Below are 13,382 nucleotides of genomic sequence, written 5' to 3' on the forward strand. Positions count from 1 at the left end.
TGATTGATTGGTGATTGGTATTTGGGAACATTATTCACCACTTTCATTAGGATTAGGTCTTTGTCTTTTGGTAAAAAAACCACTTAGTTTAACCTATAAAAACATAACAATGACTTCAATAAAACAACTTGCTTTCACCTAATCAAACAATAAATTCAATAAAAACATAACAATTACACCTAATCAAACAATGACTTCAATAAAACAAGTTGGTTTCACCTAATCAAACAATAAATTAAATAAAACATATCAATTTCACCTAATCAAACAATCAATTCAATAAAACAAGTTGCTTTCACCTAATCAAACAATAAATTCAATAAAACATATCAATTTCACATAATCAAACAATCAATTCAGTAAAAAACATAGCAATATAACCTAAGCAAACAATATAACTTCAACAAAACAAATCAATTTCACCCAAGTCAATCACTAACTTCAAAAACACATATCAATTTCAAATATCTTAATGAATTGGTAATTGGTAAAACTTACTTGCTTCATTATGAAATCGATCAAGACATAAAGTATTGTGAATTGTGATCCATCAAACCATTGAAATCGATCAAGCCTCAGCCCTCAAGGTTGATTGATCGCTTGAATTTTGGAGGCAAAAGTCGATAGTCGTGCCTACTGCTTCGTGCGTAGCCCCTGCCCCTGTGTAATCTTCGATCGTGTTTTTTTTTTCTTTCAACCGATGGATTAATTACAAATTCACAATTAGGATTATTGGGCTATCTTTTTTACAAGCAATTAGCCCAATTGCTAATTTATCGAATTAAGTTTCATTTGGGTTTTAGGGCTTTAGACAATTGGACTAACTACAATTGAATAAAACATTTGGCTCGTTATTATTTTTTTTTCGTTCGGTAATTCCCGAAAGAGTGACAATATTTTTTTATGTAGTTGCACGATTTTTACGTAGTGGCACAATAAGTAAAAATTAAAAAAAAAATTCTACTTCGTACGCGGAAGTTAGGTGTTGCCGGTGCCACACCGGGCACCTAGCTAGGACCGCCCATGATTGACAAAGGTCAGAGTTCATCTACAAGGTCAGAGTTCGACAGAAGCTTTTGAGAGCTACGATTGCCAGTCGGTTCTTGAAGTCATATGCAATAATAGTTTTAGACTTATCCAAGTGGGAGACTATTGGATTAATGTCTAAGTCCATAACTATAATTGGTGAGACTTGACCCAGCCCGACATGGTCCATTTGGGTTGCATGACATCATGCATTTGGATAGACTATAATGAGAGAAATAACACTTAAGGATTATTAATATATTATAAGTTCTAATATATTAATATGAATATTTAATTAGTATTGATCAAGAATTAATTTAGAATTAATTAAGTGATCAAAAGAAGACTAATTAAATATATGGGTTGATTGTGTAAATCATCCATACTTGTATAGTGGGCTAATGCTCCATGGATTATCAAGTTGGGCTAAAACCCATAGGATGCTCCATGGTGTATTTGGACCCATGGATCCAAGGAAATGGAAGGCCATGACCATTAGGGTTTACCCTAATTGTGACACTATATAAAGATCATATCATTAGGAAAATCGGCCACTATGTGTGTGAGTGATAGGGCTAGCTGATTTTCATGAAGTGTGGAATTCTATAAAGTCTTTCCAAGTGCATATGATGTTGTGTGAACCATTTGAGGTGTCACACTTGGGGCACTAGGCACTCAAGCTTCATGAAGACATTCTACATCAAATAGGTATGTAATTCTAACTTGATATATTCATTTGAATCAATATTATTATGCTAGTTAGGATGAATACCTTGGAAAGTTCATATTTGCATGTATAATAGAGAAAACATAGATCCAAGGTATTTAGGGTTGCATGTACACTTAGGAGTGTTAGAATGCTCAAAACCCAACATCATCATCCATGAAAAGATCTAGAAGGGTAAAGCTCAACGTAACGACTTGTTACCTTAGAAATGTGACCAAGATGAAGTAGATTCTGGATCTACACGAGTTCCTTGATGCTAGCCTCTTGATCTACAAGTTTCATTCACTAGAATCACCTTCCAAAGCTCAAAAACTCTCACCAATGGCTTACACTCGATTTTAGGGTTTATTGACTCTCAAGGGTAACAAGGAGGCTAAGGGGAGGACATAAGGTCCTTTAAATAGGGTGCAAACCCTAAGATTTAGGGTTTTCTCTTCCCAACACTGACTCGTCGAGTCCAGCCGCCGACTCGGCGAGTCAGGTCACGTATCACGTGCCCAACACACGTTCCGACTCGACGAGTTAAAGCTCCAACTCGCCGAGTCTATGTTTCCATTTACACATTACACCCCTGAACTCTTGCTTCCGAACTTGGGATGTTACAATTCTACTTTGGGCCCTTCATCCGTTGCATCAAATAACATTCACTAGATCTCAAGTAAGAAACCAAGAAGTTAGTATGTCTTTGTTTTGTTAATTTTTAAAGTACATTGCTAAAACTAGTAAAACCTAGATCTTTGGGTGCATGTACACTTATGTAAATCTCTAGATTATTCCGCTACATTCTTCATGTGTATTGATGCTAATAAAACTTAACATTATCTACTATTATCTAGTATTTCTATATTTTTCCATTAAGATGAAAAGAGCATATTATTCCTTTCTTATTTATGAAGTCAAAGTAATAAATAATAATAATAAAAATCATTTTTATCTATTTTTTATTGAAATTCAAGTGGAAATCAACCTTCATAAAACATTTGGAAAATGATATATAAACCTCTAAATTAATACAAAAAGAAAACACGCTAATCAAACCAAACAAAAGACATTGTTATTTTTAAAGAAACTATGTAAGACAAATAATACTAATTTAAAAAAAAAAGAATAGCTTCAAAGAAAACAAAGCCAAGTATGCAGACAACCAAGTTTCTTGCTAGAGAATTTCCTTCCACTTGACTCCTACCCATACCGTGTTCAATTATACGGCTAATCAAAAAGGACAATGAGAGAAAGATGAAGTTACATAAATGAGGATGTTAAGATGGACTTGTGGTAGAACTTTGTTGGATGAGATACTACCATAAGAAATTCGTTAGGAGTAGCATGAATATCGGAAAAATTGAGAGAATGATGACTAAGGTACGAGCAGGAGATGACGACTTATGAGGAAGTGTGAGGATAGCATAAGACTAGACAAGAAGATGTTTGCTTTTTTCAAGGACATAACCTAAGATTTGAGGGTTTGGAGGCAAACATCAAAGTAGATGAGTAGACTAGCATTATTATTATTCTCATTAGTTTTTTTTTCCTGATTTTTATGGTGAAATATGTTTCTCCTCGTATAAATGTCTTCTATTATAGTCATATATTTTTACGGACTATATATACTTACGGCCTTACTTTGTCTTTTTTTTTTTGAGGTTCTTGAAGTCTTTTTGTGTTGATTATGATTTATCTGTGTATCTTTTTGTTTGGTCACTTAAACTTTACTTCATTCTTGTCTTTCCCCATCTATAGACTTTCATTTGGCATTTGTTGAAGGCCATATTTGTTACACAATTGTTTTTCTCTGTATGAAGACACACTATCCACATTTACTTTCTTCTACCCATTATAAACTTTCTTCTACCCATTATAATGAGATTCATGAGATCTATTGCTATTGTTGTTTCCAATGGGCACTTTGGCACTTCCCACCTCCTCTTAAGATACATCATACACAAAAGATCTTGTGACTTAGTTTTGGCCTAACAAAGTATCACTACTACTAACAAGTGAACTCAATTTACCGAAAAGTGTACACCAAAACGGATTACTTTGCAAAACATATACATCTAGTTTTAAGTTTTGACTAGACATCGAACTAGGGGCTAAAACGGTGTGTACCCTTCGGCTCATTAGTCATTAGTCATTAGACAATTACTAAAACTGACATAGAAAAACGTTAAATACCAAAATGCCCTCGGCTCATCAGACGACGAATAAAACTCAAATTAAAACCCAGTAACAGACAGTCAAGACCCAAGAGACGGAGGAACGACGAAAAGGAACAGAAAGTAACACATCGTGAAATCAACGGCCGTCAACCGTCACATCCTCCTCTACCTCCGTCGTCCCAACCCTAACGCTACTCCATCTCCGATTGGTTTGCTCTCTATTCGGCATCTGTGCTGTGTTTCAGTAGCTTTTTTGACATCTTGAACTTCACCATCGATAATCATCTCAATTATTTGAGATCCACCTCTTTGTTGTCAGATCTGGTAAATCAGATGGATGATTTTGGTATGTTAGCTAGAGATTTCGGGTTTAGGCCCCAAGGAAAATCCGCTCCGATGAAATCGGACGGTGGAGATTTCAGGAGCCGACCTCCACCATCGTCGTCTCCGTCACCGTCGCCGTTTGTTGCTGATGAGAATCCAATTTTTAACGACGTTTTTGGCGGTCCGCCGAAATTCACCAACAACACTAGATCAACACCGGCCATGTCAGATATCGATTACGATTCGATTTTCAAGAATTCGTCGTCCACGAATAATAACGAAGCTAAAAACAAATCTACGTCTTCCAATTTGCCGGTTTACGATAAACCGGTCTACGATGACGACATTTTCGATGGATTACCCGGAATGAAGAGCAAATCAATGCATTCTGCTTCAGCGAGATACGAGGAAAATATTTTTGCCTCGATGACTTCATCACCGCCTAAACGGAGTCAACAGAGTGATCATTTTGATGATCTACTAGGAAATCTTGGTCGAGCGGAGAAGGTTGAGCCACCAAAGCAGAAGGCTAGTAAGAGCTCAAGAGGTTTCGATGATTTGCTTCCTGGCTTTGGAAGCGGTGGTCCTTCATCCAGTAGCAGGTACTGTGCTATGTTTCAACTGCGTTTTAGTTGTTTGATTCCCTTATTTATGGAATTTATCTGATCTTGGTTTTGAAATCGTATAACTCTATTTAGTATTCAGCATCATAGCTAGGTTTTCATATGGATCAACCATCCAAAGTGAAAACTACAATTTGTTCCTAAGAAAATTCATTTCAGGAGTGTGCATTAACTATAGAAAAGCAGAAATCATTAGTCATAAGTTAAGTGGAATCATAATTGCTTGCCTTTATGTTCCCCCAAACAAACTGCTATCCTACAGATTACACAACTGGTATCACTAGATGAATTGCATGGTAATATAATTAATGATAAAGGAATCTCGTGATATGCAAACTCCAATAAGTCGCGGGAATACATAGCTGTTCAAGGATTCACCTACTTTTGGTGTTTTTAAAGCTGAATATGCTACATTTTACTTCTCTGGTATTTTTTTTCTACAATTTCCTGCTGTAATCTGGGATTATAATGAGCTTATAAATAGATGCAGAAGCTCTTGCTTTCTTGTTCCTGTTCCCTTAACTCTTTATGCTTCTGAATTTCAAAATGTGTTAAGATAGAATGAGATGAAAAGTCTAATGCAGAATATCATACTCTTCTTACAGGTCAAATTCAGAGTCAGTGCCAGCATCAACTGGCAGCACAAAGGTAACTTCTAAAGCAACGGATGATCCATTTGTGGTTCTAGAATCTGCATCAACACCTGTCACATCACCCCCAAGTGTTTTTATCGATCCACTGGAAACAATTCACAAGATGAATAAATCCGGGAGCACAAATGCCGGAGTAAGTAGGGGTGTGTTTGATTTTGATGACATTGACCCCCTTCATGGATTTGGTAAGCCTGCACCTGCATTCCCAACTGAGACAAATAACAAGGCAAAAGATCAGAGCCCTTCTAAAGAAGGACTAAGAAGTTCAATTCGTAAAGACCCAACAGAGAAATCTTCTTTTAGATTTCCCGAGACCCAATCAGAGAAAGCACCCGTAGAAGATTTTCAAGAATCTCAAGAAACTGTCTTTGACATGCCACCTGTCTCCAAAACTTCTCATCGATCTGTTGATCAAACTACTTCTCCACCTTCATATACTGAGACAAGTTTTCAAGAACATGAACAAGAACAAGAACAGCCAGCTGATGATATATGGCTTACTGTATCAGAGATACCTCTATTCACACAACCTACAAAAGCACCACCACCTTCAAGACCTCCTCCTCCAATACCAAGGCATACTTCAAAATCTGAAAGAGGGTATTCTGGTAAATACTCTCAAAGTCATAACCCATTCCAAGCATCTCCATTAGACGAGTTTGAGAACTTTGCCATGAGTGGAGGTGGAACACAGGATAACGGTGTGGACCATGTTAATGGTGAAGAGATGGATTCAAACTCAGCTGCTGCTGCAATGAAAGATGCCATGGACAGAGCCGAAGCTAAATTTAGGCATGCAAAGGAAGTAAGGGAAAGAGAACACGCAAAAGCTTCTAGAAACAAAGAATCTGTAACTGTAAAAGTACAAAGAGACGAAATGTCTACTGAAGAAGATTCATCAAAGAGGGAAGAACAAGAGAGAGAGAAAAGTAGACTTGAGAAAGAAAGAATGAGGGAGATTGAAAGGGAAAAGGCTAGACAAGCTGTGGAAAGGGCAACAAGGGAAGCCCGTGAAAGAGCAGCAAACGAGGCACGTGACAGGGCAGCTGCTGAAGCTCGTTTGAAATCTGAAAGGGCTGCTGTTCAAAGAGCACAAGCTGAGGCGCGTGAGCGGGCAGCTATCGATGCAAAGGGAAGGGCAGAACGGGCAGCTGCTGAAGCTAGAGAGAGGGCTTCAGCTGAAGCTGCTGAAAAGGCTGCTGCTGAGAAGGCTTCTGTTGCAAGGGCTGAAGCAGATGCAAGGCGTAGGGCAGAACGGGCTGCTGTTGAAAGGGTTGCTGCTGAAGCTAGACAGAGAGCTGCTGTTGATGCCCGAGATCGGGCAGCTGCTGCTGCCCGGGTGAACCAACAAAAGAATGAGAATGATCTTGATTCATTTTTCAGTGGGGGTTCCCGACCCAACAGTGCTCCAAGACCAAGGACAGCTTCTTCTGTGAGTAGCAAATAGTGTAATCATGATTTTGTATGTAATTTTTGAAGTTTTTATTGTTAAACCTAAACCTAAACCCTGTGGGAAATGCAGGATTCTGTACCTGATCCATTATCACAGAACAGAAGAGGGCAGGAAGGGGCCCCACGGACTTGGAATTCCAGTAGCGGAGTATCTTCCAATTCTAATATGAAGAAAGCTTCTTCCACCACCAATATTGTTGATGATCTTAGCTCAATATTTGGAGGTATACTATACATACTATTATTTAGCCAGTGTTTGGTATGATGGAATTGGAGGAGGAATGGAATTAGTCATTTTGCCTGATGCAATACAATAGTCCATAAGTCCATTCTTGAAGGAATCTGATTCCTTCCAGATTGTTGATACTTGATACAACCCTTTTATATTTAATAGAATATATAATGACTAAGATAAATTTTAAGAGTGTTATCTGTCTAAATTAAATTATAATTTTATTTTCTAGAAGCAAGTAGGGAATAGTTTTTTTGTTTATCTTTGTAGATGATAAATTTTATGCTTATAATTAAATAATATATAGAACAGTGTTCTATATATTATTTAACTATAAGCATAAAATTTATCATCTACAAAGATAAACAAAAAAACTATTCCCTACTTGCTTCTAGAAAATAAAATTATAATTTAATTTAGACAGATAACACTCTTAAAATTTATCTTAGTCATTATATATTCTATTAAATATAAAAGGGTTGTGACACTGTACCTTTGTAGTTACATTTATTATTAAAATTCATTGCATTTGTAGAGGGCTACAGGTTAACCAAACATGATAATGGAATGGAATGTAATGACTCATTCCATTACCTTGTCCATTTCAGTCCTTTGTCATTCCATTCCATCAAACCAAACAGACTCTTAGATTAATTTTTATGTAACATAACTTACTCTCTTGGGTAGTTTTTTGTATGATGGAATCAGGGAATGAATGGAATGGTTCATTCCATATAAATGAAAAACAAAAAAAAAAACATGTTTTACCTGATGGAATGGAATGCACCATTGCAGAAGGAATGTGATTTCTTCCATTTTGTTAATTTCCGTTTCTTGTTTTTTTTTTTAATCTGAAAATTTGTAATATAACTTATTTTAATTTATGTAGTTTTTAGTGGCATAAGTTTTATATTATTTTAATAAACTTACAATTTTATTTTTGTAAAATATCCAAATATTATAACTGATTGAGCTTTTAGTATGTTTTAATTTTTTATGTTTGTAAACAAAAGTTTGTTAATCATAATTAAAATGATGTATAAAATAGACCCTTCTGTTTACTAATCACTTTTATTTATTTTGTTTTAAAAGCTGCCCCTTCATCTTCTGGATCCGGAATGTTCCAAGATGTTGAAGGGGAAACTGAGGACAGACGAAGAGCCAGGCTGGAAAGACAGCAACGCACTCAGGAGCGCGCAGTATGTGATTTTGGACTCATTTTTCACAAGTTAAAAAATCCATTTATGAATTTTAATTCTGATTATTTTGATGCATAATAAATAGGCTAAAGCACTGGCAGAAAAAAATCAACGTGATCTCCAATCTCAAAGGGAACAGGAAGAAAAAGACGTGAGTATAACTATTCATATCATACGATCATCTCACTTCAACATGCTTGCTTAATAAATAATATTCTTTTTCTGATGTATTTACTATATTTGGTTTTGTCTCAGAGGATTTCTGATAGCCTGGATATTGAAATCAAGCGCTGGGCTGCAGGAAAAGAAGGAAATCTGCGTGCATTGCTATCAACATTACAATATGTATGTTGTATATCTCCTCATTATTCATGTTATGTTATGATGCCATGAATAAAAATAAAATTAATAATTGAAATTGGTGGTGTTAGGTTTTATGGCCTGGTTGCGGTTGGCAGCCTGTATCATTGACGGATTTGATAACTGGTGCGAATGTTAAAAAGGCATATAGAAAGGCAACTCTGTGTATTCATCCTGATAAGGTGCAACAAAAAGGAGCTAATGTCCAACAGAAATATGTTGCTGAAAAGGTCTTTGACCTACTTAAGGTACATCACATTAAGTATCCCTCTTCCTTTTTCACAACATCGGTTTTCTGTTTTTTTTTTTTCATCAATGAAAAACTTTTAAAAGAACAAATAATATACTAAAAAGATACTAAGAAAGAGAACAAGGTAAATAGATAAATGTTAAGCTCAGTTTAAATTAAAAAAAAAAAAAGAAACAAACCATGCTGCAAATGGAGAAAAACAAAATAGAGGAGCATTTTGTCATTTCAGTTTGTTAGGAAAATCATTTAAATATTAATGATTTTCCGTTTGACTTGGATGTTTTTAGGTTTTATAGCAACAAAAAGCAAAACGGTTTTAAGGGAAATCATTTAAATATTAAACGTAAAAAATCTATTTTTCAAAAGTCAAAAAATCATTTAAACATTAAAGCAATATGTTGCTACACATAAATATATGAATGTTTTAGTTCGTTGCAGTAATTACATGTGAATGGATTAAAAAATTGCCACACATAAATTAAATGAATGTTTTAGTAAGTGCATTGGGTGGTGTGATAATTTTCGAGTTTGATTAATATTTAATAGGAGGCTTGGAACAAGTTTAATTCAGAGGAGCTCTTTTAAGCCATATGATATGATGATGCTCTAAGAAAAAATATATTTTTGTGGGAAAAGATCTGTGCACCTCACAGGATGTTGATATTATATACATCTCCCTCCACTTCCCCTAGCATTCAAAATTCAATGCGAGAGAGAGAGAGAGCTCCTGATGTATTGGTGAAATGGTGGGGTAAGAGACTTTATGTTGCTGCTGTATATTAGTGTCATATTACCAAAGGGATAAATGTCTCATTCTACATGAATGATTATTGTGTTCTGCATATTCTTTTTAACCTTTTCTTTTTCTTTTGTATTAGTAAATCTTTTTTTTTTCAGGAGCTCAAATGGTCAAAAAGTGTTGTGGGTCTCCTTATTTTTACTGAAAATTTATTTTTGACAAAACCTTCAAATACTCGTACTCTTCTTGGATTTTGATTTTGTTCGAGTGTATAATTATTTTATTCAAATCCAACTCTTTTTGTTTTTTCATGTTCATTGTGATTTGTGTTGTTGAAGAGGTTAAGCATAGCAGCGGCCCCAGTCCATTTTATTCATCTTCAGTTTTATTTAGAATTAAAACTTTGACAATTTTTATAAAATATCTAGTAATTAATATAAACTTAAAAAACCTCCCACCAAAATACTCCATTATTAGTTTTTTGTATTACTTAAAAACACAATTTGGAATAGAAAAATCACTATTAGAAATTGAACATTGAAAATTGAAATCATAAATAATGAGACACTGCAAATATTTTAATCTTTGAATAAAAAATAAAAAATAAAGGAAACTATAAACATATCAGTCTTTCCCTATTATCTTATTCTGTGAATGCTACGATTTATCTTCATTCTTGTACACCCTTTTAATATGAAAACTTGAAAAGATTGATGTATTTATAGCTTCCTTTATTTTTTGGTTTAATATTCAAAGATCATAATGTTTACAATTTCTCATTATTATTATTTATTATTATTCGCAAGAATACATGTATAATTCTCAAGTATTTCATGGACCATGGCATGGACTCAAAATTTAATGGGCTTGATTATTGCAAGAAAACATGTCCAAATCTGATGTACCACAAGCAAGCAAGTTGATTACCAAAAACAGCTACCAATTACCGATTCATTGGCTGATAATGTACATAATAGATTAATAGATACTACATTAGAACATCAAACTATCTTCAACTAGAAACTGTTTTCAAGAGACTTGATCTACTCTGTTTAAACTTCTGGACCATGTTGTAAGCCTGCATTGCACAAAATCAACCGAGCCTCATCAAACACCACATAAAGTAAACCACAAAATCAAAACCACTTAATCCATTCATACCTTTCTCACTCCAGTCGTTAACCCCATGCTTCCAAGTGTTTTCATATCCACATATTTATATGACATATCTGCTTTCTCCTTTCTACGCAATTCTGTACACAAACATTAACCAAAACCATCATAAGAGATGTAAATCAGGTAACAATGGAATTAAAAATCCTCATACATTTTTTAAAAGATACCACCCCATAACCAACAATGGATATTGATACCTTGTGAACGTAGAACCAAGAGCTCGATATACATCTTGAGGCGGATGTGCGTGAAAATGTGAACATATTCACCTACTTCTTCTCGTGAAACAATATCAAGATTTAAACCAAACGAATTCTTCAAGAAATCATCAATGGCTTCTCTCCTTGCATCCACATCAGCTTCTTCCCCATTCAAAGAGACCGATGGAAACTCCCAAAGTCCAGCAAGTAAACCTTCTTCCGGTCTCTTCACAAGCAGAAATTTACTATTCATTCTACCTTCTTCACTTTCCAATATTTCAACAACACTAATGGCAGAAAAATCAAGCCTTTGTTTCACTTTTGCTACTTTAGTTGGATAATCAGTAACAACAATCGATGGGTTTTGTTTGGACACCAAAAGCGCACCACATTGAGCGGATATCGGGCAAGTAGAACAATTAGGGTTTAAGGGTTTACATAATGTAGCACCAAGTTCCATAAGACCTTGATTGAAATCTCCTGGCCTATCCTCATCAACTAGTTGCCCCGCTAATCTCCTGTAAATAAAAAAACAAACTTCATCTAAATTTTGTCTGGAAGACAGTTATTTTTCCAACAACCCTTAAGCTGACCCACACTCTAAATCAGGTACACATGGGATAACATTAGCCCGGTTATAAAAACTCACCATATGGTTTTGACAGTTTCTTTGTCTTTAGGGTTTGCGGATATTGTTCTTAATCTAGCAATCACCCGAACAACATTTCCATCAACCACAGGCACTGCCTACATTACAAATATTTCTTAGTGTCTGTATTTTTTTTTATTAAATATCGAAGGAAAAAAGCGAATATATTTGTAAAACATTAGGTAAAAAGTAGTCACCTCTTTAAAGGCTATAGAGGCAATTGCACCAGCTGTGTATTCACCTATTCCTGGAACCCTAAGAAGATCTTTCAATGATTTTGGAAACTGGCCTCCTTCTTCAACAATCGTTTTTGCTCCCTATCACAAAAGAATTTCGATGGCTTTTCATAAAATACAAGAATAATAAATCAATGGCAATTTCAAGGATTTGAAAACGACCTCCAATAAGAACCTTGCTCGTCTGTAATAACCTAATCCTGCCCACATCTCATTAACTTCCTGTAGAAAAATATTATATTAGCCCTACTTAACCAAAGAAAATCATAATACAACTGAAGATGAAATTGAGAAGTTGAGAAGGTAAACCTCGATGGAAGCTTGAGCTAGGTGATGAACAGTCGGCCATTTCTCCATCCACCGATTAAAATAGTTTACAACAGTTTGAACTCTTGTTTGTTGAAGCATGATTTCCGAAACCCACACAGCGTATGCTTTTCTATCTCTGTCGTCATCATCGGAGTCGTTGATCCTCCGCCATGGAAGGTCTCTCCGGTTAGCGTCGTACCATTTCAACAAGGATGCCCTAATTTCTTTAACTTCGTCTTCCCTAAATTGAAAATCTTCTATGTCGCCGATGGTAAACGCTGGTTGCGGTTTCGATTGGGAGACCTTTCGTGTTCTCTTCTTGGATTTGGTTATGACATCTTCAACGGCGGGAGTGGGGTTCTTCAGTATCTTCTTCATCGTTTGTTTGGTCTTCGGTCCCATAATCCCTTGGTTTGGAGCTGAGGGTGGAGCCAAACGGAGGGCGTATTTCCCGCTTCAATGGAGTTTTTGAATCGACAATAACAATCAAAACATGCTGCTTTCGAATTTCAGTTGTTGTTTAGCAAGTTAGGGCATCCGAAATAACTCAATTGTTATTACTTCTAAAATTGTATAAAATTATTATAATAACTATTTTATGTAATCTCTTTTTTTATTTTTAAAAGACCATTATACATGAAATAGTAGATTTTCTGGTTACAGTGGTCATTTAAAAACAAAAAAAACTGTTACTTTTTAAAAAATTTAGTTCATTAGTGATGTGTTTCAGGCCAACCCGAATCGGATCAGACCTGAATAATCTGAAACCCGAATTAGATGAAAAGTTGGAACCGAAACTGAACCGATTATACTTATACATGATCGGATCGGTTCGGATAATGCAGATTTCGGTTTGGTTATTAACCCGAAAGGACCGAAATAACATGTACACTATGCTTTTGAACCAAAATGACCCGAATAACCAAAATAAGGAAATTTCTATATCTAGTTCAATAAAAAAAATATATTAAACATTGATAATTCATATTCCAAAATCTATAATTCATATTCAAACGTTAAGCATCCAGTTTAAAATATGAGTCTTAAGTTTTTCCTAAATAACAATGA

At 35.2% G+C, this 13,382-nt stretch overlaps 2 protein-coding genes across 2 annotated transcripts; one reads left to right on the forward strand and one right to left on the reverse strand.

The window, feature by feature from the left end:
• The first annotated feature begins 3,959 nt into the window (after positions 1–3,959).
• On the forward strand, positions 3,960–10,055 carry LOC145070959 (auxilin-related protein 2-like). The gene is made up of 8 exons (XM_079017907.1): positions 3,960–4,838; positions 5,465–6,944; positions 7,035–7,188; positions 8,289–8,395; positions 8,481–8,546; positions 8,651–8,740; positions 8,827–9,003; positions 9,552–10,055. The coding sequence occupies exons 1-8, from the start codon at positions 4,246–4,248 to the stop codon at positions 9,588–9,590; spliced, it is 2,706 nt and encodes a 901-aa protein (XP_078874033.1). The 5' UTR covers positions 3,960–4,245; the 3' UTR covers positions 9,591–10,055.
• A 535-nt stretch (positions 10,056–10,590) lies between these two features.
• LOC145070877 (HhH-GPD base excision DNA repair family protein) lies at positions 10,591–12,847 on the reverse strand. The gene is made up of 7 exons (XM_079017836.1): positions 12,315–12,847; positions 12,168–12,227; positions 11,967–12,086; positions 11,770–11,867; positions 11,118–11,638; positions 10,906–10,997; positions 10,591–10,822 (listed from the first exon to the last, which is right to left on the reverse strand). The coding sequence occupies exons 1-7, from the start codon at positions 12,714–12,716 to the stop codon at positions 10,757–10,759; spliced, it is 1,359 nt and encodes a 452-aa protein (XP_078873962.1). The 5' UTR covers positions 12,717–12,847; the 3' UTR covers positions 10,591–10,756.
• Positions 12,848–13,382: the final 535 nt, after the last annotated feature.

Source organism: Lactuca serriola, chromosome 8 (assembly GCF_051521515.1).
Source record: "Lactuca serriola cultivar US96UC23 chromosome 8, Lser_US96UC23_V15, whole genome shotgun sequence".
Lineage (NCBI taxonomy): Eukaryota > Viridiplantae > Streptophyta > Magnoliopsida > Asterales > Asteraceae > Lactuca > Lactuca serriola.